This window comes from Delphinapterus leucas, chromosome 2 (assembly GCF_059928025.1).
Source record: "Delphinapterus leucas isolate spDelLeu-1000000601 "Yukka" chromosome 2, BTC_Dleu_Yukka2, whole genome shotgun sequence".
Taxonomy (NCBI): domain Eukaryota; kingdom Metazoa; phylum Chordata; class Mammalia; order Artiodactyla; family Monodontidae; genus Delphinapterus; species Delphinapterus leucas.
In genome coordinates, this window is record NC_143130.1 from 57216151 (window position 1) to 57239041 (window position 22891).

A 22891-nucleotide genomic window follows, 5' to 3' on the forward strand; every position below is an offset into this window, starting at 1 on the left:
AGTTGTGGTGCACGGGCTTAGTTGCTCCGCGGCATGTGGGATCCTCCCAGACCAGGGCTCGAACCCGTGTCCCCTGCACAGGCATGCGGATTCTCAACCACTGCACCACCAGGGAAGTCCCTGTGTGGTCTTTAAGACACAAAACTTGTGGTGGCTCCATCCTCTTCCAAGGGCAAGGATAGAGGGGGAGGGATGGGCAAGATGTGGCGGTAACAGCTTCTCTCCCTGCTGGGCTGGGTGGGCTCCGTCCCGCACAGAAACATGTCAGTGTGGTCTGTGACCGCACCCTTGTCCAGGGCACCCTGAGTCCCCAGTGGCCCACCCTGCCTTCTCTCACTCATTAGTTTTGTTTGGACCAGTGTGGTTAAGGGCAGCATCACAGCCCCTGCACCCTGCTCCTGCTCTGGAATGCAACCTTCCCCTCCCCCTCTGGACAACTCAAGTACTTTATTAGTGTTAATTCCAGAGTCCCTCAGCTAGACATGTCTTTGCTCAAAGAACAGTCAGAATCTGGAATAATGTTATCACAATACCAGGAGTAAATGGTAGTCAAAATTAAGATGACTTTCAGTGTCATCTTTTCAGGAAATTTAAATTCCTAAAGCACAATAATCTAGGGCAGTGTTTCCCAACTCTCTCTCTCTTTTTTTCATTATTGCCCCCTTAAGGAGTCTTTTTAGATATTTTTTTTCTAATGGCCCTTCCATGACATTTTAATGCCACAGATATGCTGTATATTTGTTTATGTACTGTACATGTATCTGTGCTTTATGCGTAATACGATTTTTTGCCTCCAAGGGACCAGTCTTCGGTCTGTTGGGGCACTGTCTTCTCCATGAAGAGCACAGATCTAGAAGATTAAGAGTGTTTCGTGTGTCAAGGAGCTGACCTGGTTAGTAGACAGCCTTCCCCAGACCAGGGGCCTCACCACTGGAAAGTAGGGTTGCCAGATTTAGCAAAGAAAATATATTGACTGTCTAGTTAAAATTTAATCTCAGATAAACGACAAATAATGTTTTTAGTAAAAGTATGTCCTATGTGCTATTTGGGCATCTTATATTCTTATTTTTTGGAAGGTGTAAATTATTTCTCACCTTTATTCTTTTTTAAAAAATTTATTTTATTGATGTATAAGTTGATTTACAATGTTGTGTTAATTTCTGATGCACAGCAAAGTGCTTGTTATAGTTCCCTGTGCTATACAGTAGGACCTTGTTATTTATCCATTCTATATATCTTTGCATCTGCTAGTCCCAAAACACTCAATCCATACCTCCTCTAGCCTTCACCCCCTTAGCAACCACAAATCTGTTCTCTCTCTGTGAGTCTGTTTCTGTTTCATAGGTAAGTTCATTTGTGCCGTATTTTAGTTTCCATATATGTGATATCATATGGTATTTGTCTTTCTCTGTCCAACTTATTTCACTTAGTACGATAATCTCTAGGTCCGTCCATGTTGCTGCAAATGGCATTATTTCTTTTTTTTAATGGCTGAATAGTATTCCATTGTGTACATATGTATCACAGCTTCTTCATCCATTCCTCTGTTGATGGAATGGAATCAACATTCCATTCTTAGGTTGCTTCCATGTCTTGGCTATTGTGAATAGTGCTACAGTGAACATTGGGGTGCATGTATCTTTTTGAATTATAGTTTTCTCCAGATATTTGGACATCTTATATTCTGTCTGGCAACATTACTGGTGTAGGAGGATAGAAACTGCACTTTTAAGTATGACTTTTCCTAAACGGGAAGTTTATGTGCCTCCATTTACACCCACCTCCTGGACGAAAAGATGCCAGATCACTCTTAATGAGGTTTTGTTTATGTGAGATTCTCATTTCAACAAGGGATATTAGAAATAGTCAAAAATGTTATGAGGTTCTTTTTAAAATAACATCTAACTTTTGCTTTAAGTTTTATATTGAACATGTATACTACTGACAAGTAATGAAGCAAGAGGTGGGCTGAATCTACTGGTGCAGATGTTTTCTGGGCGCCCTTTCTGGAGGCTGTTGGAGTAAATCACAGTGATGTGACAGGGCACCTGTGACATTCCTGCTTAATGAATTGCAACAAAATTCCTGCTAGCATTCCAATTGCAGCCAGCTACAGTGAGGCAGAATGGGGAGGGCCACATCGTCCTCACTGGCTCTGAAACACATTCACTCCTAACGTACTTTTATCACACGAAAACTAGTGTCTTCTGTCTTCTCACTAACAATTATTGACCCAAGAACATGGTGGAGTTAAGAAGGTGTGTGTGTCACTTTGCCATGGATTCCACAGTGGTGAGGCTCAGAGTCAGCACTTCTGCAGTCTGGTAATAAACAGCAAGTCTGTTCCACATCTGGGTCTATAGAAAACAGAAAATGGTGGATGTTTGGAAAAATCTTACTAGCTGATAGCTGATTTCTTAGTTGTTTTGTGTGTGTGTGTGTGTGTGTGTGTGTGTGTGTTTAAAAAAAAACACAGTATAAATTTACCATCTTAACCAGTTTTAAGTGTACAGTTCAGTAGTGTTGAGTATATTCACATTGGTGTGCAGCAGATCTCCAGAAATTTTCATCTTGCAAAACTGAAGCTCTGTACAACTCCTTTCTCCCCTCCACCCAGCCCCTGGCAGCCATCATCCTACTTTCTGGCTCTCTGAGTGTGATTACTTTAGAGACCTGAAAATGTGGCTGTTTTCTCTCCCTGGGTGAGAAGAGTACCCAGCTAGAACCTCTGATGGCGCTGAGCTCTCAGCTGCGGAAACTGCATATATGCAAACTCATTTCAACGGGCCAGGTGTCCTGGGAGTCCAGACCATTTCACTGGGCTCTGTTGTTCTCACTCATCCTTGTTTCTGCTCTTACTCCAACTTAGATGACGCCAGAGGAAGGCATCAAAAGAAGATCTGGAGCAAGACTCAGAACTACCTCAACCTGTACGCTGTGGAGGGCCTGCGCACCTTGTGCATCGCCAAGAGGGTGAGTAGGCGTGGCTTCGCGGAAGGGGCGGGGCCGGCCACGGGGCTCGGCCTGGGTGCTCATCAGCGGCTCTCACCCAGGTTCTGAGTAAGGAAGAGTATGCCTGTTGGCTGCAGAGCCACTTGGAAGCGGAATCCGCCCTGGACAACCGTGAGGAGCTCCTGTTTCAGTCTGCCATTCGCCTGGAGAGGAATCTGCATCTGTTGGGTAATTACGCTCTCCAGCGGGCGGGTGCCGCGAAGCCGGGTGGAGTTTGCAGCATCCTGGATGGAGAGGTGCCCTGGCTCTAGTCAGTGGCAGCTCTGCACACGCTAGGCTTGATGAAGGACCCCTCTGGCCTGATGCTAGCGCGGCCCCCAGACAGGGCTGTGCTCGATTGAACGTTCTCCCCGTGGCCCATTTCTGGGGCATCCTATTGGTGCCGCCCTGCCAGGCACCACGACAGCACCCGACTTGCCTCCCCTGAAACCCTGCTTTCCCACCAAAAATAGAGATGAGGAGCAAGGCTTCTCAACAACTGATGCGTTAAAGGATCCCCCCAGCCCCAGGAAACAAACAGAAACCGTTGGACTCAACAGGGCTGCATTTTACATCTAGTAAATATTTCACAGATTTGATTTGGGTGAAAAAAAAAGGGGGCTCATTCTTACTAAATTGTGCCTGTATTTGCTACTGAGTTCATGTTAGTATTTATAAAAGTATTTATTGCTTTAGTATTTATTTAATTTATTATTTAAAATATGTATTAATGTATGTATTAAATTAGCTGGATCTTTGTATACGTGCTGTCTGTGCTCTCACCAGGGGCTGGCTGTGGCAGTGCTGTGTATACACACTCCCCATCTCATGGTGCTGGTGGTCAGATGATGATACTCTTGGGGCATGAAGATACGGGGGTTCATCTTTCAACAAGAAAGGCCGTAACTCATTTGGCCCCCTTCCTAGGCAAAGGCGTTGGGATATCTCTGTATCTACATACTTATATCTAATAGAATAGCTAATAGTCAGATATTTAAGAGCACTACATATACATACTTTATGCAATATTCTATTTCGCCTACAGTGTCCTATACGAGGCCATGCACTATTCAAAAAAGCCCAAAGATCCAGAACCCCAGAGGCATCCTGAACGGTACTCAGGAGGTGAATTAAATGAAACACTTGGAAAATGGCTCTGCCTCCTCTAGATTGCCAGGTTTCGATTTCCTGAACTAGGACTGTTCACATCTGGAACATGCTTCTCCAAAAGACACTGTTGATAGACCCGTGGGATGCGAGGGGGTCCGCTGGTTGTCATGGTCCCCCCTCTCTGCAGGGTGTTCTCCCCTGGGACAGCTCTCCTCCCACCAAGCTCTAACATCTTGAATGGAGTGAAATCCGCCTCCCGGTACCTTCTTCCAGGGGGCACTGGTCCTACCCTCTAGAGCAATGCAGATAAAATCTCTTCCCTTTTCCACAGGATGAGACCTTAACTGTTTGAGAACACAGCTGTGAGTCCCTGAGCTGTCCCTCCTCTGCCTGTCTTTGCAGGCACTCCTTTCTTTCTTTCAGAGTCTAGGAGCCCTGGCTCAGTTGTCCAGTCCTGGCTCTGCCGCTTACTGGCCATGTGAGCCTGGGCACTTGCATCCCAGTTTCCTTATCTGCCCAGTGGAGGTAATAGTTCTGTGAGGGTGAGCAGAGGGGATGCAGCAAAGCACTGAGCAAGGTGCAGGCACTAGGTCCAGCCCCACGTAGCTGCACGGTGAAGGTGATGAAGCTAGTGTTACTACCTCCATACCTGTGTGGCCTGGCTGGCATCTTCTGCACAGACTCTCTGCTGATTGGGACCACAGAAATGGCAAACGCACTAATCAGGCTTCTTCCTGCAAGCCAGTTCTTAAACATGTACCATCCCCTACAACCTGGAATGTTTATGGTTCAAATGATGAAGCCAAGCTGGAGAGTGGGAGAACCCCCACCTCAGTGGTCACCACTGCTTCATCCATGGGCACCGTGGATGATTTTTATTTGAGAAATGTGAAGTCAGCTTTTATATTTTTAATATCCCATACCAAATACCCCTTTTTAAAACCTTTTCATTTACATTCTTACATTAAGTAACATCAGAGAGCCACAGGGCAAGGATTGTCATTCCCACTGTGTTCTTGAAATTTTCTTTTCCATAATGTTCTGGCCAAGAACCTAAATTCAAAAGACAACATTCTGTTCACTCTCCCCAGCGTTCTTGCTGGTTTCTCCAAATGTCATCTGAAACTTTCCATTTGGTGAGATTTTTCCCCTCCATTGAAAGCTACCTGACATCTGAGTGCAGTGAAGTAAGGTGGCACTAGCTTGAACCCCACTAACTACCCTGGTTATGATACTCAAAATGCCAGGTTCTCCCAAGGATCAGGTTGTAAAGAAGGTGACATTTATTCAAAGTCACATAAATTATATTACAAACAAGCTACCTTGGAGAGCTGAAAGGAGATACTAGGCTTCCAGATCATTTTAAAAGGACTGTTCCTCAGATTGCCTCTTTATTCTCAGCCATAGTTCACGCTGAGACAGACATGCTTTCCATAACTATATTTCTAAGTTCATTAATACCCTGTGTTTGATTCAAACATGCACATTATATAGGTGAGGGGCAGTCAGTTAGGAACCCATTACTTTGGCCAATAAACTCCTGAAATAAAGAAGGTATGTTTTCAAGGTGTTAGGTTTTCCCTGAAAAGAGGCAGACTTCCTCTGGATGGGAATTTATCTACAAGGTCTTCCTTGCTTTCTTTCTTGGTGGACACTTAACAAGGAGCCCTGGATGAGTGGCCAGAGTACAAGGATGGGAGATAGAAGGCCTTTCTGCAGAAAATCCCCATCTAGTGAAGAGTGGGTAGTGGTTGAGTTGTACACAAAGCACTGCATTGTAGGAAGTGCTATCCTAGAGCAGACATGTAGCTCAGAGGTTTGGATCAGAGACATACCATAAGGGGAATGCTGGCCCTTCCCTGGCTAACTCACTTCCCTCACCCTGCTTTCCACACCTGTGTTGTGGGGATCATTGTAGTTCTCACATCTTAGGGAAGCTGTGAAAACTTTCTGGCATATAGGAATCCATCAAGGTTAGCTATGGTTATGATTATTCCACAATCATTATTATTAACTATGAATAAGACACTATGAACACGCAGAGGTGGCAAGATCATCCCTTCCTCTTTCCCCCACATCAGGGAATATATTCTAGCAGAAGTGACACTTAGGATGCACTGAGAGATGTCGACTCTGTTGGATGGTGAAGATAAGGAGCCAGGGATGCACACTCTATTCTAATGTTAGAGCCACAGAGCTGGGGAAGGGGAGAGGGGCCAGGAGGGTGGTCAGGGCCATGCTCACCATGAGCAAGCAGCATAAAGTGGTTCCATTCCTAAGCAGACCTTGAACCCCACACCCCTGCCTGGTCCTTCCTGGGAGGACTTAATGGTTCAGAGCAGAGGAAATCTTGGGTGCAATGTCCCCTCCTCCTTTCTGGGTCCTTCCCAAGTTACCACTTAGCCTTCTGGTGCATTCATCAAGTGTGGGGTTGGCCCAGGTCCAACACCCCACACAGGCTGCATGAGATGGAAGAGAGAAGACAACCAATTGCCCCTGAGGGGGGCTTCTGGGGAGTTGGTGACACTGTTTCCTGAGCTCAGGGCTGACTACACAGCTGTGTGATTTGTGAAAGTGCATCAAAGGGTATACTTAAGAAATGTGCACTTTTTGTACATGTGTTCTACCTTGACTCCTTCCTCCCCGCACCTGCCACCTCACCCATTCAAGGCAGAGAAAAGGAAATGGTGTCTCTCTTAGTCATTTCAGGCTGCTTGAACAAAACTTCCATAGACAAGGTGGCTTAAACAGCAGACATTTATTTCTCAACAGTTCTGGAAGCTGGAAGTCTCAGGTCAAAGTGCTGGCCAGTTTGGTTCCTGATAAGGGCTGTCTTCCTGGTTTGCAGACGGCTGCCTTCCTTCTGCATCCTCGCACAGTGGAGAGAAGTCATCTCCTTTGTGTCTTTTGCTGTGAGGGCACAAATCCCATTCATGAGGGCTCCATCTTCATGACCTAATCACCTCCCAAAGGCCCCACCTCCTAATGCCATTACCTTGGGGGTTAGGGCATCAACCTATGAATTTTTAGGGGGGGACACAAACATTCAGTCTATAACAGCATCCCAGCACAGGGAGCAGCATTCATAAAAGAGAAAGACAAGGCTGACAAGGAGGCCTCAGGCAATGCTGCACGTCTAGAAGGAAGGTGACACCATCTCACCAAGTTGGAAATCGAGGGAAAAACAGGCTGGCCTAGAGGACACTTTTCTGCATTGAGTAGTATATTTTTCCCAATATACTGAGACCTGCATGGAAAAATCTGCCCCTTAATCATTATTTTTGTGGAAAAAACATTCAGGATAATGTTGCTGATTGACAGCTAACGGTAAGCATTGTTGAGAGCAAGCACTGTGGGTGTCATTCACCAGAAGCTATCTGTGGGATGGATACGTTTTTTTTTTTTGCGGTACGCGGGCCTCTCCCGTTGCAGAGTACAGGCTCCGGACTCGCAGGCTCAGCGGCCATGGCCCACGGGCCCAGCTGCTCCTCAGCATGTGGGATCTTCCCAGACCGGGGCACGAACCCGCGTCCCCTGCATCGGCAGGCGGACTCTCAACCACTGCGCCACCAGGGAAGCCCTAGGATGGACAAGTTTTAAAACTTTTCATCCCTCAGAATATGGTCACTCCCACCATCTCCCCACAAGCTTCGTTTCCAAGCTATCTGTAAAGTTAAAAGTTTTCTGCGTGTTAGAAAGCATTGGAGGTGCTCTGTTGTACGTCCAGAGAATTATGTTCAGTGCCTCCCAGGTATCCCTACCATGTGGAATCGAGAGCTAGTGAAGGTGCCCCCATGTCCTGAATGAGGAATCACCTGAGTGCTTCCAGATAAGATGGACCACAGCAGGGCCCAGTCTGCAGGGTGGGGCCAGCACCTCTGCTGTGTTGGAGTGAGGCATTCATGCCGGTCAGGGTCGGGGCCCATGAGCAGGGGGCTTACCCACACTGTTGTACCTTTGACCAGGTGCCACTGGGATTGAAGACCGCCTGCAGGACGGAGTCCCTGAAACCATTGCTAAATTGCGTCAAGCAGGCCTGCAGATTTGGGTTCTCACTGGTGACAAACAGGAAACAGCCATTAACATCGCTTACGCCTGCAAACTGCTGGACCACGACGAGGAAGTCATCACCCTGAACGCCGAATCCCAGGTCGGTGGATGTCGGGGAGACCCACTCTGCCTGGGCAGCCTCACACCCCACCAGCCCCAGAGCAGAGCAGGAAAGAATGCCTTCCATTTCTGGCAGCCGCTGTGAGGCGGGCCTTTGCCCTCTGCTCTGTTTGCACCTGTGTTGTGTTTCTGGCACTCAGAACGTGCTTGTCATAGTCTTGGAAGATGTGGGATTCGCTGGGATTTCTTAGGAACGCGCATCTGGGCTTTATAATGCAAAGTTCAACCCACTTTTTCCTGAGATACTTTCCAGCCAGCAGTATCAGAGAGTGTTTTTCATGAGGTCACATGGAGCCAGGGCAGCAGTCCATTCTGCCTTGGTGTCCTCAGGATGGCATGTGTTGTCTCACGGATGCCCCAGTGGCATGTGGGTTTTCATTTGTCACATCTATTGACTGAAATCCCCAAGTGTGGAGGGTGGATCTCTTCCCGTAGGCCCTGGCCGGGGCTCTGATTCCTCGAGTGACTGACTCTCCCTTGGAACATCTCCTCCAGCAGATGACAAAGTCTTAACTTTTATGGACCGTGCTCTAGGTGTCACCCTTAAGATGTGCCTAATCACAAGGATTTCTCCTTTATTTTCTTCTAAAACTTTTATAGTTTAGCATCTCAGCTTTAAACACAGTCTTTTTTGTGTAGAATTTTGTCTAAGGTGTGAGGCTTACATCAAACTGCATTTTTCTGCATTATTCAGGCACCGTTTGTGGACAGTCTTTTTTCCACTAAATTGTCTTTACACCTTTGTTGAAAATCAATTGGTCCTATTTGTGTGGGTCTATTTCTAGACTTTCTATTCTGTTCCATTGATCTGTGTGTCTGTCCCTTCACCAATACCATGCTGTCCTGTGGGTTTTTAAATGTCTTAAAATAGGCAGTGTTTTGTTTAATTTCCAAGTGTTTGGAGTTTTCCTATTTTCTTTCTGTTACTGATTTCTATTTGAAACCTATTTTATTGATTTCTATCCATTATTGTCATAGAATATGCTTTTTATGATTTTAATTCTTTCATATTAATTTTTTTAATGACCCAGGGTATGGTCTATCTTGGTGAATGTTCATATGCATATGAAAAGGATGTGTGTTCTGCCGTGTTGTTGCCTGGTATATCAATTAGATCCAGTTGAGAGATGGTATGGTTCAATTTTTCTATAATAGGGGTCAGCAAACTGTGGCCTATGGGTCAAATCCAACCTACCACCTGCTTCTGTAGAGTTTTATTTGAATACAGCCTTCCCCATGTTTTTATATACAATCTTTGGCTGTTTTCATGCTATAATGGCAGTTTTGAGTAGTTGCCACAGAGACTGAATGATCTGAAAAGCCTGAAATAATTTACTCTGGCCCAAAATAGCTACTCCAGCTATTTTGATTTCTGTTTGCATGGCATACCTTGTTTGATCCGTTAGTTTTTAATCTACCTGTAGCATTACATTTGAAATGAGATGAGGTTTTTTGTTTGTTTATGCTTTTTTGGTAGATAGGTCATGTTTTCATATATTCAGACAGTCCCTTTTAATTGGTATGCTTAGATCATTTACATTTATTATAATTATCAATATGTTTGGATTCAAGTCTACTATTTTATCTTTTGTTTTCTTATTATTCTCTGTGTTTTGTTCCTCCATTCCTTTTTCTACCTTCTTTTGGGTTATTTGAACATTTTTTAGTATTTCATTTTAATTTGTCTCTTAATTTGTTTCGACATCACTTAGCTTTTTTAGTGTATTTTCTAGGATTACACTATGCATACTTAAGTTGTCACAGTCTACTTAGAATCAGTGGGATGAAGAAATCTTACCACTCCATGTGCCCCTTACTCTTCCCCCTAACATTGATAGTGTCATATATTACAACTGCATAAATTGAAATCCTCATCAGATATTATATTTTTTGCTTTCAATCTAAAAGCATATTTTAAAGAAATTAAGAGGAAAAGAATGGTCCATTATATTTAGTTAAAATAAATTATATTTACATAAATTAAATTATATTTACAACTTCTGTTGCTCTTCTTCCATTTCTGTTGTTTCAGGTTTCCTTGTGGCACAATTTCCCTTCTCTAGGAAGAACTTCCTTTATCTAATTTTTAGAGTAGGTCCACTGGTGGCAAATGCTCTTGCTTTTCTTCATCAGATAATGTCTTTATTTTACTGTGGTACCTAGTGAGAAATCAACAGTCATTTGAATCATTATTACCCCATAGCTAATGAATCATTTATATCTGGCTGCTTTCCTATGTTTTTCTTTGTCTATAATTTTAAGTAGTTTCATTACGATGTGTTTGGGCATGGATTTCTTTTGATTTATAATCTGGGACTTGCTAAGATTCTTTAATCTGTGGGGTTATGTCTTTCACCAGATTTGGTAAGTTTTCAGCCATTATTTCATCAGATACTTTTTCTGCACTGCACTTTCTCCTCTTCTTCTGTAAGACTGATGACATGAATATTGGGTCTTTTGTTATTTTCTCAAGGGTCCCGCAGGTGCTCTTCAGTTTTCAATTTTTTTTTCTTTCTTGTTCAAATTGGATAATTTCTCTTGATCTGTCTTAGAGGTCACTGACTTTTTCTTCTGTTATCTCCATTCTTCTATTGAGCCCATTTAGTGTTTTTCTAAAAATAAACTTTTTATATAGAATGGTTTTAGATTTACAAAAAAATTGTGAAGATAGTACTGTTTCACCTATACATAATTTTGCCTATTATTAACATCTTTACAATTTTTAATATGGTATTGATATACGGTTACTTACTAAAATCTGTGCTGTATTCAGATTGCCTTAATTTTTACCTAATGTCCTTTTTGTTTTCCAGAATCTCATTGAGGACCCACATTACATTTTCTTTAAATTAATTTATTTATTTGGCTGCGTTGGGTCTTAGTTGCAGCACATAGGCTCTTCATTGCAGCACACAGGCTTCTCTCTGGTTGTGGTGCTTGGGCTCTAGAGTGTGCGGGCTCAGTAGTTGCGGCACGCAGGCTCTCTAGTTGTGGCGCGTGGGCTCTAGAGCGCATGGGCCAGTAGTTGTGGTGCACGGGCTTAGTTGCCCCACGGCATGTGGGATGTTAGTTCTCTGACCAGGGATCGATCCCACGTCCCCTGCATTGGAAGGAGGATTCTTAACCACTGGACCACCACCAGGGTAGTCCCCAGGATCCACATTACATTTAGTCGTCATGTCTCCTTAGGCTCTTACTGGCTATAACAGTTTCTCAAACTTTCTTCATTTTTGATGACCTTGACAGTTTTGAGGATAGATACATTCAGGTGTTTCGTAGAATGTCTTTATATGGGAATTTGTCTGATATCTTTCTCATGATTAAAGTTATGAGTTTTGGGGAAGAAGACCACAGACAAAGGGCCATTTTCATCATTTCATCACATCATATCAAGAGTACATTCTATCAACATGACGTATCACTGTGGATGTTAATTTTGTCAGGTTTCTCCCCCATAAACTAATTCTCACACTGTCCTCTCTGGAAGGAAGTCACTGTGCACAGCTCACACTTAGAGAGTGTGGGGGTTATAATCCCCCTCATTGAGCACAGAGAAATTATGTAAATTATTTATGTAATCCAATGATAGACACGTAAGTGGAATCCAGTGAGCTTTTCATTTTCGTTAATGTGTTTTGGGTGTTCTAAAATTTTTATTTGATTCCTCTTTATATCTTCTTTTTTTTGCTGAGACTTCCTTTCTATTCATTTCTAGAATTTTTTCTTACTTCTTGGAACACTTTTATAATGGCTGCTTCAGAGTCGTTGTCAGGTAATTCCAGTATGTGTGTCATCTTGACATTGGCTTCTGTTGATTGTCTTTTACCACAGGCACTGAGAATTTCCTAGCTCTTTATATGCTGATAAATTTGGAGTTATGTTGTGGGTATTTTGAATGGCACTCTGGTCATTTTAAATTTGGAGTATGTGGATTTTTTTAAGGCTTGATATCAGTCCTCTTGGGTGCAGGCTGCAGGCTCTGAACAGCCTTGGGGTGTTGATTTCAATGTCAGTCTTGTTTGGCCTTTGCCAAGCTGTTAGAATCTGTCTCACATTTTTGCCAAGCTACCCCCGCCTGACAATTTTTCCAGTACTTTCTGATTCCCTGGGACTCCCTCTGGCATGAAAGCTGGGGTTTGAGTTACCTTGATCTGCTTCGTACTTCTGCACCGACTTCCAGGGCCAAGTGGTGGCAGGACAGACAGAAAGGAGGGCAGCCATTGCCTTGCTGTCCTAGGGCCACAGATGCTCTGATAGGAAGGAAGGACCACCTCCCTCAGAGTCCCCAGCAACAGATGGCTGTGCTACCACTGTTGTTCCTACTGCTGCCCACAGAGCAAAATTGCCTGGGGCTGGGTTCAAGAGAATAGAGGAAAAAATAAAAATGGGGTTTCCTCCATTTTCTCTAAGCATTGGAAGTTCTCTTTTCCTCTCCTCAAGCCAGAAGTAGAGGGCTTCTAGAGCTGGAGCTTTCTCTGTCCCTGCCTCGGTGCCCACCTCCAGCTTCCGTGACACCTGGGTCCAGGTGAGGGCCTGCCAGAGTGACAGTGGAAAGCTTGCAGTTCAGTGTGTTTAGAATGCCAGTCTTCTTCCCCAGCCTGACAGCTGCTGTTTACTCTGAGTACTCAAAGTGGCTCTATGAATCTGTCCAGGTGCCACAGCTGCACCTGTAGGGGAGGCAGGGCGTGCTTGCTCCATCCTACCTTGTCAGTGCCTTGTGCTAGGACCAGGGCATCCATGGTATTCCTGCAATGAGGTCCCGCATTCTCTGCAAGGCCTTCCCGGTCACCACCACTCCCAGCCCTGCCTGGAAGCAAGTCTGCCACTCCCTGTATCCAGGGACATTTTGCACATGCTGGTCAGTGACTTGCTGTGGTCATGGGTGTGTGTGTGTGTGTCCAGCTGCCTGCCCATCACTCAGGGCCAACAGCTGCGTCTTCTTGGTCTTCTTTTCTCCAGTCTCACTCACTTTCCTCGATATAAAAGGTCCTCAGTTAAGTGCTTGTCGGACACACCTGGATTCCCACAGTGCATTGTAGGAAGCTGCTCACTAACCTGTGGGCTACTGTCCATCCGTGGAGGACCAGGAACCACTTGAGTTCCCTGGAGTGTGTTCGTTCTTGGAAACACTTTTCCCTCCTATGCCTCTGTCCCCTGACCTTGCAGGTTCCCCAGGAAGTTTCCCTATTCTTTCTGGAACTCAGATACAGCTTTGGAAGGGCACTGCCAATTCAAAGCCTCAGTAATTAGGCTTTTTTTTTTTAACTTCATTTTCCTGAGCTTAGGGAGACACTGATTACTCTTCTTTCAGAGCTAATCACAACAGAAGCTTTTATTGGTACCTCACTAGGAAACAAAAAGGGCTGAGTAAGGGCCTCTGAGGACCATGGGGAAGTGCCTGGAAAGCTCCCATAGCCTAACTAGCCAGCAGCTAGCCAGTCTGGCCAGGCCCCCCAAAGTGAAAATGCTTTGTCCTAACCTCTACACAGTATAATGGAATCAAGTAGAGTCTTATAGGAACCCTAAACCAACTCAAATCCTTTCATGTTGAAAGTCATCCACTTCTACTGACTTCCCAGGCTCAGGAGAGCCACCTCCTGGGCAGAGCCTGCAGCCTGGGTCCCTGGAGATTCTCAGATGTGTTGTGCGGGTAGCCTGGTCTGTGATGCGGCCGAGTGACCTGCACCATCCTCTCGTGTCCGTTTCAGGAGGCGTGCGCAGCCCTGCTGGACCAGTGCCTACAGTATGTGCAGTCCAGGAGCCCCCACAGTGCTGCCGACAAGACCGCTGGTGGCGTGAGTGTGGGCTTCTCCCCCCTCTGCCCGCCCTCTGCAGCTGCCATGTCTGGCCCCAGCCCCAGCCTTGTGATCGATGGGAGAAGTCTGGCCTACGCCCTTGAGAAAAACCTGGAGGACAAATTCCTCTTCCTTGCTAAGCAGTGCCGGTCTGTCCTTTGTTGTCGCTCGACTCCCCTGCAGAAAAGCATGGTAGTGAAGCTGGTCAGGAGCAAGCTCAAGGCCATGACTCTGGCCATAGGCAAGTATCCAGGCCGAACAGCCCCCACCTCTGCAGCTGCTTCCTGTCAAAGCATCTTGAATTTCCTGCCCCTTCTACGCTATGCCATAGGATGGGAAAACGCTTCCTTGCTCTTTTTTCTATTTATAAAATCACACCTGGTACAATGAAACAGGCAGCCTGTTCCAAATATAAAGCTTGGATTTGAAAGCCACAAAATGTACTAGCAACAGATATAGCTACATATTAGGAAGTCAGTAATTCAATGGTGGTTGAAGAAGATGGAGCTTATTACTGTCTCCTGGGTGACAGAAGACTACTGTCCAGCAGCCTCGGCCACAGTGGAGCCCAGCACACTAAGCACGACCCCAGGCCAACTTAGGAAGAAGGCCCTTTACAGGTGCTTCTGATGGCCGTGAGCCGCCTGGAGTCCAAGGCTTCATCATGCTGCACGACCCAGCGACTCCATGGTGATCAGAATTCCCATCGCTTCTTGTCTGCTGAACTTTGTTTCAAGACAAGCATCTACCCTCCTAAGGTCTGAATAGTTGCTAAATTTTGCGTCATTTCCTTAAGGACTGTGCATCTAATGGTGGTTTTTCCTTGCAGACTGTTGGTCTGGAGAGCCTTCTCGGCCCCTCTTCCGTGCTGCACGGTGCTCACCTGTCTCCCCCAGGGGAGTGTCCCCACGTCTGATACAGGTCCAGCCTCCAGTGAGGTTCAGGGACTTGGCAGCGCCACCTGCTGGTGAGGGATGGGGGAGACTGCAGGTAGCCCAGGAAAAGAGATGATACGATCCCCGGGATCCTCCGATATCGATATCAAACAGTTTGTTTTCCCTGCATATAGAATGAACACCGGGGTGAGAGCTGGCTCTGAAATAAAGCATCCTCACCAATCAGTAATAGTTACTGTATTTTCTACAAAAGCTCTGTGACAGCCCCTCCTTGATGACGTAGGGATTGCAGCCCTGTCATACAGGACACCTCATCAGGATAGTTGAGGCCGGTGTTGAGCCCAGTCCGTGGGGGATGGCCTTAGCATGGTCGTCATGGAGACGGCCCTGCACATCCCCAGGGCCGTGGTATCTGCTAAGGGGAGTGAGTGTGTGTTCATCTGTAGCCCCTTGGTTCAGGCTAAGACAGGCAGCTCTTATGTGGCCCCTCCTCAGGGAGGCCGTCTCAGGACCACCTTTGCCCTCATGTGCCTGGAGGGGCCTTTAGGGCTCTCTGAGCAAGTGTTGGAGGGAGAAGCTGAGGAGTCTGCAGGCTGGGTCTGCACCCTTACCGATAACTTTGCTCCTGTGTAACATGAGGACAGTGCCCCCCAGTGGGGCTGGTGTAAGACCTGAATGATAAAGCACATTTTCACTGCCTGGTCAGTGCCTGCTCAGCCACTGAATCACTGATGTGTGGCATTCATTTAGGAAAACGGAGGTAGAGCTTGGCTGGTTAGAAAGAAAAGAAAAATAGAAACTCAAAAAGGAAAGGGAAAGTAAGGACCAATTAACTTTAGTTCATTTCTTTCTATGAATTAAAGCATGGATGTGATCTAGTCCTGGGCATCCAGCGGTTAATAATCCAGAGAACATCATTGTCTACATATCTCATTTTGAATGGGACGTTCTGGAAAAAACTGCAGAGGTTATTGCTTCACAGAATTTCAATTTGACAAATATTGACTCATCACCCATGTGTTGGGCCCAGTGCAATAAAGAACAGAGGAATCACAAGGGAGAGATGTCCTATAGCCATGGTCTGAGATACTCTGACTTTATGTATCTACACTTTTTGCATATTTGAAATTTGGGAGGTGCTTGGTGATGTGGGCCCTTCTGCTGCCTTGTTCCAAGAATGGTCACTATCACTGAATGACAATGACTTTAAGTCTCTGCTTGCCTTTCCCTAAAGGTGTCCAGAGCTCTGACCTATACCCTATATTTCTACTCATTTTCTGTGACTGAATAAGTAGACGGTCTCCTTTATCACATGCTCAAAGAGCCCAAGGGTGGGCACAGTAGCTAATAAGTTAGCTGGACACTGATGTACAAAAAGAGCTCCACAGTTTGTTTGGGCAGAGTTTAACCTCCTTCGTTCAGTTTAGAAAACCACTCACCTGAGTATGAATTGGAGTACCCTTGACTGACATGTGACAAAGTCTGGAGTGGTTCAGGAAACAGCAATGAAGGTGGTGGTCATATCTCTCCCTGTGCTGGATGCCACGTGAAGGGCTCTATTGGTGTATGAGCCAGTAGCTTGGAACGTGTACTAACTAGAAAGGGACACGCTGGCCACCACTTGGAAATACCTCCTGGTGTGGCTGGTGGGTGCAAGCCTCCCACTAGGCTCTTTCTGGCTGCATAACTTGGCTCCCCCAAGACAGACTCTGCACTGCCTCTTCCTCACTCCTCCCCAGGACCCTTCACAGGACCCAGCTCACAGAGAACCCATGAAGATCCATCAAGCTGATTTGATTCTGTGCATCTCAACTCAAATGATTCTTCCTGCCCGTGCTGTTTCTAGGAGATGGAGCCAATGACGTCAGCATGATCCAGGTGGCAGACGTGGGCGTGGGACTCTCAGGCCAGGAGGGCATGCAGGTAAAGACCAAAGGGGCTGTCCTGGGTGACCAAGGGGTCCTCACACTGTGAGCTGTGCTGGCCTTCTTGTGGGCTCTGTGCCGCAGAGCTAAAGGGTTGGACTTCAGTACAACTGGTGCTCTCCTTCTGCTAAGCCAGTGGTAGGAGACCAGCTCTTCATGTTTATGAAGCCATGTGCAGTGAATGTGTCTATTAGTGTATTTCTGTGAAAAGGTGGGATGGAGCGAGGCATGGTGAGTCATCGCCTTTCTCTGGCTGTCAGTGGTTCGTCCCTCAAAGGCATTTTTTACTGCTCCTGAACATTAGTGATACCATTTGAAGAATGGACTTTGCTGTAGGACTGTTGTATCCTGGTGTCACTATAAAGGTGGAGTGCAGCCATCCTTGCTCATGTGAAAATTTATTTCTGCATTTTTCATTTGCCACTGTGTTGGTTCCTGACATGTGATCCAGACGATGAACAAATGAGTTCATTAAAAATGTACTTCTTGGGCTTCCCTGGTGGCGCAGTGGTTGAGAGTCTGCCTGCCAATGCAGGGGACGCGGGTTCGTGCCCCGGTCCTGGAGGATCCCACATGCCGCGGAGCAGCTGGGCCCGTGAGCCATGGCCGCTGGGCCTGCGCGTCCGGAGCCTGTGCTCCGCAACGGGAGAGACCACAACAGTGAGAGGCCTGCGTGCCGCAAAAAAAAAAAAAAAAAAAAAAAGTACTTCTTGGGACTTCTCTGGCGGTCCAGTGGTTAAGATTTCGCCTTCCAACGCAGGGGGTGTGGGTTCGATCCCTGGTCGGGGAGCTAAGATCACACATGGCTCATGGCCAAAAAAACCAAATACATAAAACAGAAGCAATATTGTAACAGATTCAATAAAGACTTTAAAAAAAATGGTCCACATCAAAAAAACAAATCTAAAAGAAAAAAGATGTACTTCTTTTGGATGTAACATTACAACAATTGCCGACATTTGATTAACTTTGAGTCACAGTATTTTTTAACTTGGTGGAGACTTTCAGGAACAATCTATCCAGTTGTCTTCTTTTAAAAATCAGCATGTTGGTCACTGGTCATTGGTCGATCTGATTGATCCATTCAGTCAGTAATTAGCTATTGAGCACTCATGTGCCATGCTTGTGCAGGCTTGTTGATTTTCTCGCTTGACACTGAAATCGCAGTAAGATGGAGAGTCCTGAGCCAGAAGCACGGTCGCTCCATCTTGGGCCCATCCTCAGCATCTTCTTACTCTCCTACTGCCCCTCCTCTGACTTGTCTTACCTTATTGTACATTTTCCTTCCTCCATGAAATTGAAAATAGAGCCCAGCTTGGACTCATCCGTGCCTCTTCATGGTGCCATGTGCATGGGGGAAGCTCAAAACACATCTGTTGAATGAATGAACAAAATAGTTAATTCCTTCTGATTTTTTCAGCATTGCCTCCTTTGCATTCATTTCCTAGAGTGAAAAGCTACCCAGGGCAGTGCTTATAAACCACATATGCAGAGAAATGCACCCAGTGAATCCACTTTGTATCAGAGTCTCTAAGGTTGAGCATGTGGGTGAGGAGGGCCGTGAGCTGCCCCCACTGTATGGCCTCAGGGCAGGAGCCAGAGGGGTCTATGAGCCATGAAAGAGGTGTGGGGATCAGCCAAGCTGTATTGAGACTTGGCTTTGAGTGGACGTGACTTCTGCGTGGGGTGTTACTGGATGCTTCTGTATTGTTTAAAGCTATACTTCTTTTTTAAGGGCACATTATGTAAGATGGCAGTAAGACTGGACACCTTTTCTTACTGCTCTAAGGGCTCAGGTTACCCAGGGGAATGTGGCCCTGTTTGCATGTTAGTCAGTCTGATAAGCAAAGGGACATTGTGCAGAGCTCTCTGGGAGATGCACTTTGTGGGGCGCTGTGGCCGCAGGGACCCAAGGAGTCCAAGCTGAGTCCCTGAGGAAGAGTGAGGGTAATTGCAGCTCCCCAGCTCAGCCAAGGTGGGAAGGGTGTCCAGGGCAGAGAGACAGAGGGGACCAAGGAGATTCTGTAGCTCTGAGGTGCTCAGTCTTTGTAGAGTCTTCTGGTCAACGATGTTTGTTGAGTGCCCCATGGGCCAAGCAGTGACTGGGAACTAGGGCTGCAGGGTGATCACAACATCTACTGTCCTAGCTCTCATGGGATGTTCAGAAAGTCCAGAGAGGGAAGACAGAGAAGTATTTTAAACTTACACCAGTAGTCATAATTGTAGTGAGTGCTGTGAAAGAGAAACACTAGTTTCCCTGTTGAGGATGTGATGGGAGGCTCTAACCCAGCTGGGAGCGTTGGGGAGGCTCCCTTGACGGAGGAACAAGCAGTGTGTTTGGGGTGTGGAGGTGGAAAGTTGTGGCCAAAGGCTGGAGAAGCAGGTAAGGCCTGGAAGGAGGGGTCTATCTGCAGTTCTCAAGGGTCGGGGCTGCTTCTCAAAGACCCCCTGGGCCTCTCCTTAACTCTGTTTAACAACAACCCTTTGAGTTTTCAGACTGACTCCATTGAGGACAGGGGCCCTGTGTGATGGTGTCTGTCTCCAAGTCTATGCCTGGCAACTGGAGGGTCTTAATACATGATTTTTGAGAGGATGAATCATGGAATAAATGAAGGAAGGTAGAAAAGATGCACAAAACCCTTGACTCCTACATGTTGACAGGAAGAGGGGTAAAGACATTATTTGCTTTCAGATCCTTGTGTTTGGGTTCAGAAAGCAGACATTCTAAGGCTTCATTCTTTTCTGTCATGCATAACGATGTTATTCTGTTGCACAGATGGGACAACATCATCACCTACTCTTTTCCAGGTGTTGTTTAAGGAAGTCCATAAAATTTGAAAAGCAGACTTAACATTTTTGTGTGGAATAACCCTCAAAGATAAGCAGAAATGTATGGAAAAGAAAGCATGGAAAAGAAAAAGCGAAAACTTTAAAAATCCATCAATTACATATATTTGAAATCTTACATGAGTCCTCTAGGGTGATATCCCTAAACTAGAGTGTTGTTTAGATTGGATTTTTCTTAAATGCAGGCATTCATCAGGGAGACAGTGGTACAGCCAGCTCAGACTGGATTTCTCCGTCCATTTTGTGCCTTGTGTTTGGGGGGAGATGAGACAGACCTTAGGTGCAGTGAAGGGGCACCAGTAACGGGCACTCTCTCCCTTTCAAGGCAGTGATGGCCAGCGACTTTGCAGTGCCCAAATTCCGGTACCTCGAGAGGCTCTTGATCGTTCATGGACACTGGTGCTATTCCCGACTTGCCAACATGGTGCTGTACTTCTTCTACAAAAACACAGTACGTATTTGGTGCCAGTGTCAAGGATTTTTGATGTGAAAGGCCTGAGATTCACAGGACCATCACCTGAACGTGGCCGGAGGGCTACCCCACAGCCTCCCATTGGTCCCACCCTCCTTGACCTTTGTGGATTTTCCCCAGACCTGGCCTGGTGTTGTACCCTGCAGGCTCAGAAGTCTTAACTCACCTGCACCTCTGAGGATGGAAACAGGTAGATCCAAGGAGAACGTCCACTTGGAGCTTTATAATAAGAAGTAGAGTGACCACAAGGTCCAGGGGTTTGCATGAGATCATCAGCCAGTGAGTGGCTGAGGCTGCATGCAGCCCCCATCCATCTGACTCCAGCTTCCAAGCCCTTGACCACTCTGTCCCTTGGTCTCTAAGGAGTGGTCTGCCGAGGTGCCCACAGACAGGAGTGCTCTGATTGGTGCTCTCTCCAGAGCAGGCAGGGGATCAGAAGATAAGCAGGAGTGTGATTGGCAGTCCTGGGTCAGCATGCGAGGACTCAGCCAGGCTTTGATCCTGATACTGAGCAGTCTTTGAGAAGCCTTTCCTCGTTCCCCTGGCCGACATGGATATACATACTCCTATGGCTGCATTGTTGCTTCTGTATTTGTCAACAATAGGCATCGTCACATTTTACCATAGTTTTCTATTCAGGGTACTTCCACACTAGACATTGACGCTCTACTACAACTTACTACACTCTACTACACCCAGTCCACTGCACCGTCTCAATAAATACGCAAATAAAATAATTTCACTTGTAAATCCAGGATTAACATGGACGGTCCAGGGACTTCCCTGGTGGTGCAGTGGTTAAGAATCCACCTGCCAATGCAAAGGACACGGGTTCGAGCCCTGATCTGGGAAGATCCCACATGCTGCGGAGCAACTAAGCCCGTGCGCCACAGCTACTGAGCCTGTGCTGTAGAGTCCGCGAGCCACAACTACTGAGCCCACATACCACAACTACTGGAGCCCGCGTACCACAACTACTGGAGCCTGCGTGCCACAACTACTGAAGCCCACACGCCCAGAGCCCATGTTCTGCAACAAGAGAAGCCACCTCAATGAGAAGTCTGTGCACTGCAACGAAGAGTAGCCCCTGCTCACCACAACTAGAGAAAGCCCGCACGCAGCAACAAAGACCCAATGCAGCCCCAACATTAATTAATTTTTTTAAAAGAGAAAAGATTGTTCAGAACCAGTGAATGAAGCATGTGAAGTGATAAAAATTTGATTGTGACCTAAACTGATTTCATAGAAAATTGTTTATTCAGATACAAATGGGCTTTGATATAGCAATTATGGCATTGAAGCTTTGGGGTCCAGATTTAATAAAGTAGAAACAATCGGGAAAAAAATGTGCCCACCCTGGGCCAGTGGGAAGGGGATGCCAGCAGGCACCCTCTCTGGCCAGCTCAGTCTGTAGTTGACCCTTCAGTTAGGGCATTCCCAGACCTGGCTGGCTCAGGACAGTTCTGTCTCTCCAGGGACTCTGATCCAGGGCCCTGGTCCATTCCCTGTTGACCCTAACATTTAAATCTTAGTTCTTTCACTACTGTGTCCTTGGCAGACAGCTGTATGGCAGCCATAGTCCTCCAGGCTGGACCACATGGCCATTTCAGGACCCTACCCTACTTGTAAGTGAGGTATAGACGTTCTGCTGAGAAGTTGCTGGATTGCTACTTGTCCGTCTTGCCTCTGATAGCTTGTGGTTGAATGTACAAACAAGGAGACAAAGTAAATAAACTCTTGGGGTAACTGACTCTGCAGAGTAGTCCCATAAACCTACCCTGCTGAAATCCACAGCTCCAAAGTCAAGATCATCCTGTAGTCTTCTGAAACAAAATCAAATAAATTAAAAGGTTTATTTGTTTATTTCTAATTCCATTTTAAATCTCCATGTTCACTCTGAACTACCATCAGGACAGCTCTTGTGCATGTTCTTATAGTTTGTTCCAGAGGCTTAGACCCACCTTTCTTTTCCCATCTCCCACCTCCTCACTCTCACCGATTATTTTGAAATGTCTTCTAGCAAATTAATACAGATATTCAGGACCAATCATGGCATGTCTAATTTTATAAGTTGGGTCTTGGAAATAAATTGAGATTGGGTTCTGCCTGGGACTCAATCCACACAAGGATGTGCCATGCTGTCCCTGTCCTTGTCAGATCACTCCCTTTTTTCTGACTGCGTGGCATTGCTTCCCTAGCACCCCCCCTCCCCACCAAGCACACAGTTGCAAACCTGGAGGGTCCCAGCTCCCAAGGGTGTAGGAGGGTGCTTTGAGTAAAGGTGAGCAGGGCTGGGCAGGGTGGAATCCTAGCCCCTTTTCATTAGTTCATTTGCTGTGCAATCTGGAGCGAGTTATTTGCCTTCTGTGGATTTTGTTTTCTTTATCTGAAAACAAAACAAAATGGAACACGTGAATTGAACTCTGCTCTCTGTAATTCCTAATGAAAAGTTCTCAGATTGAGGGGATGGCATTCAATATTTCAGTTGCAGATGAGGCCCAGAGTGGCCGCCTGCAATGGTCACTGGCTTCTGCCTGCCACGGTGAATCTGTCCTCACGGAGGGGACAAGGAAGGAGAAGGGGTCCCTGTTTTTATTCTGTATAAGATGCAAGGCCTCTGTTAACAAGTACTTAATCTACTTGAGAAATTCGAGGATAATCACTCTGCCTCCCAAAGTGAGAAAT

At 46.1% G+C, this 22891-nt stretch overlaps 1 protein-coding gene across 1 annotated transcript in view; it reads left to right on the forward strand.

The window, feature by feature from the left end:
• The window catches only part of ATP10A (ATPase phospholipid transporting 10A (putative)), a 174647-nt gene that overhangs the window by 146187 nt on the left and 5569 nt on the right, over positions 1-22891 (forward strand). Inside the window, exons 11-16 of the mRNA XM_089906914.1 lie at positions 2870-2973; positions 3054-3180; positions 8067-8251; positions 13980-14307; positions 16809-16885; positions 20060-20185. Of these exons, the coding sequence (XP_089763040.1) occupies positions 2870-2973; positions 3054-3180; positions 8067-8251; positions 13980-14307; positions 16809-16885; positions 20060-20185 (947 nt within the window). The remainder of the gene's footprint in view (positions 1-2869; positions 2974-3053; positions 3181-8066; positions 8252-13979; positions 14308-16808; positions 16886-20059; positions 20186-22891) is intronic.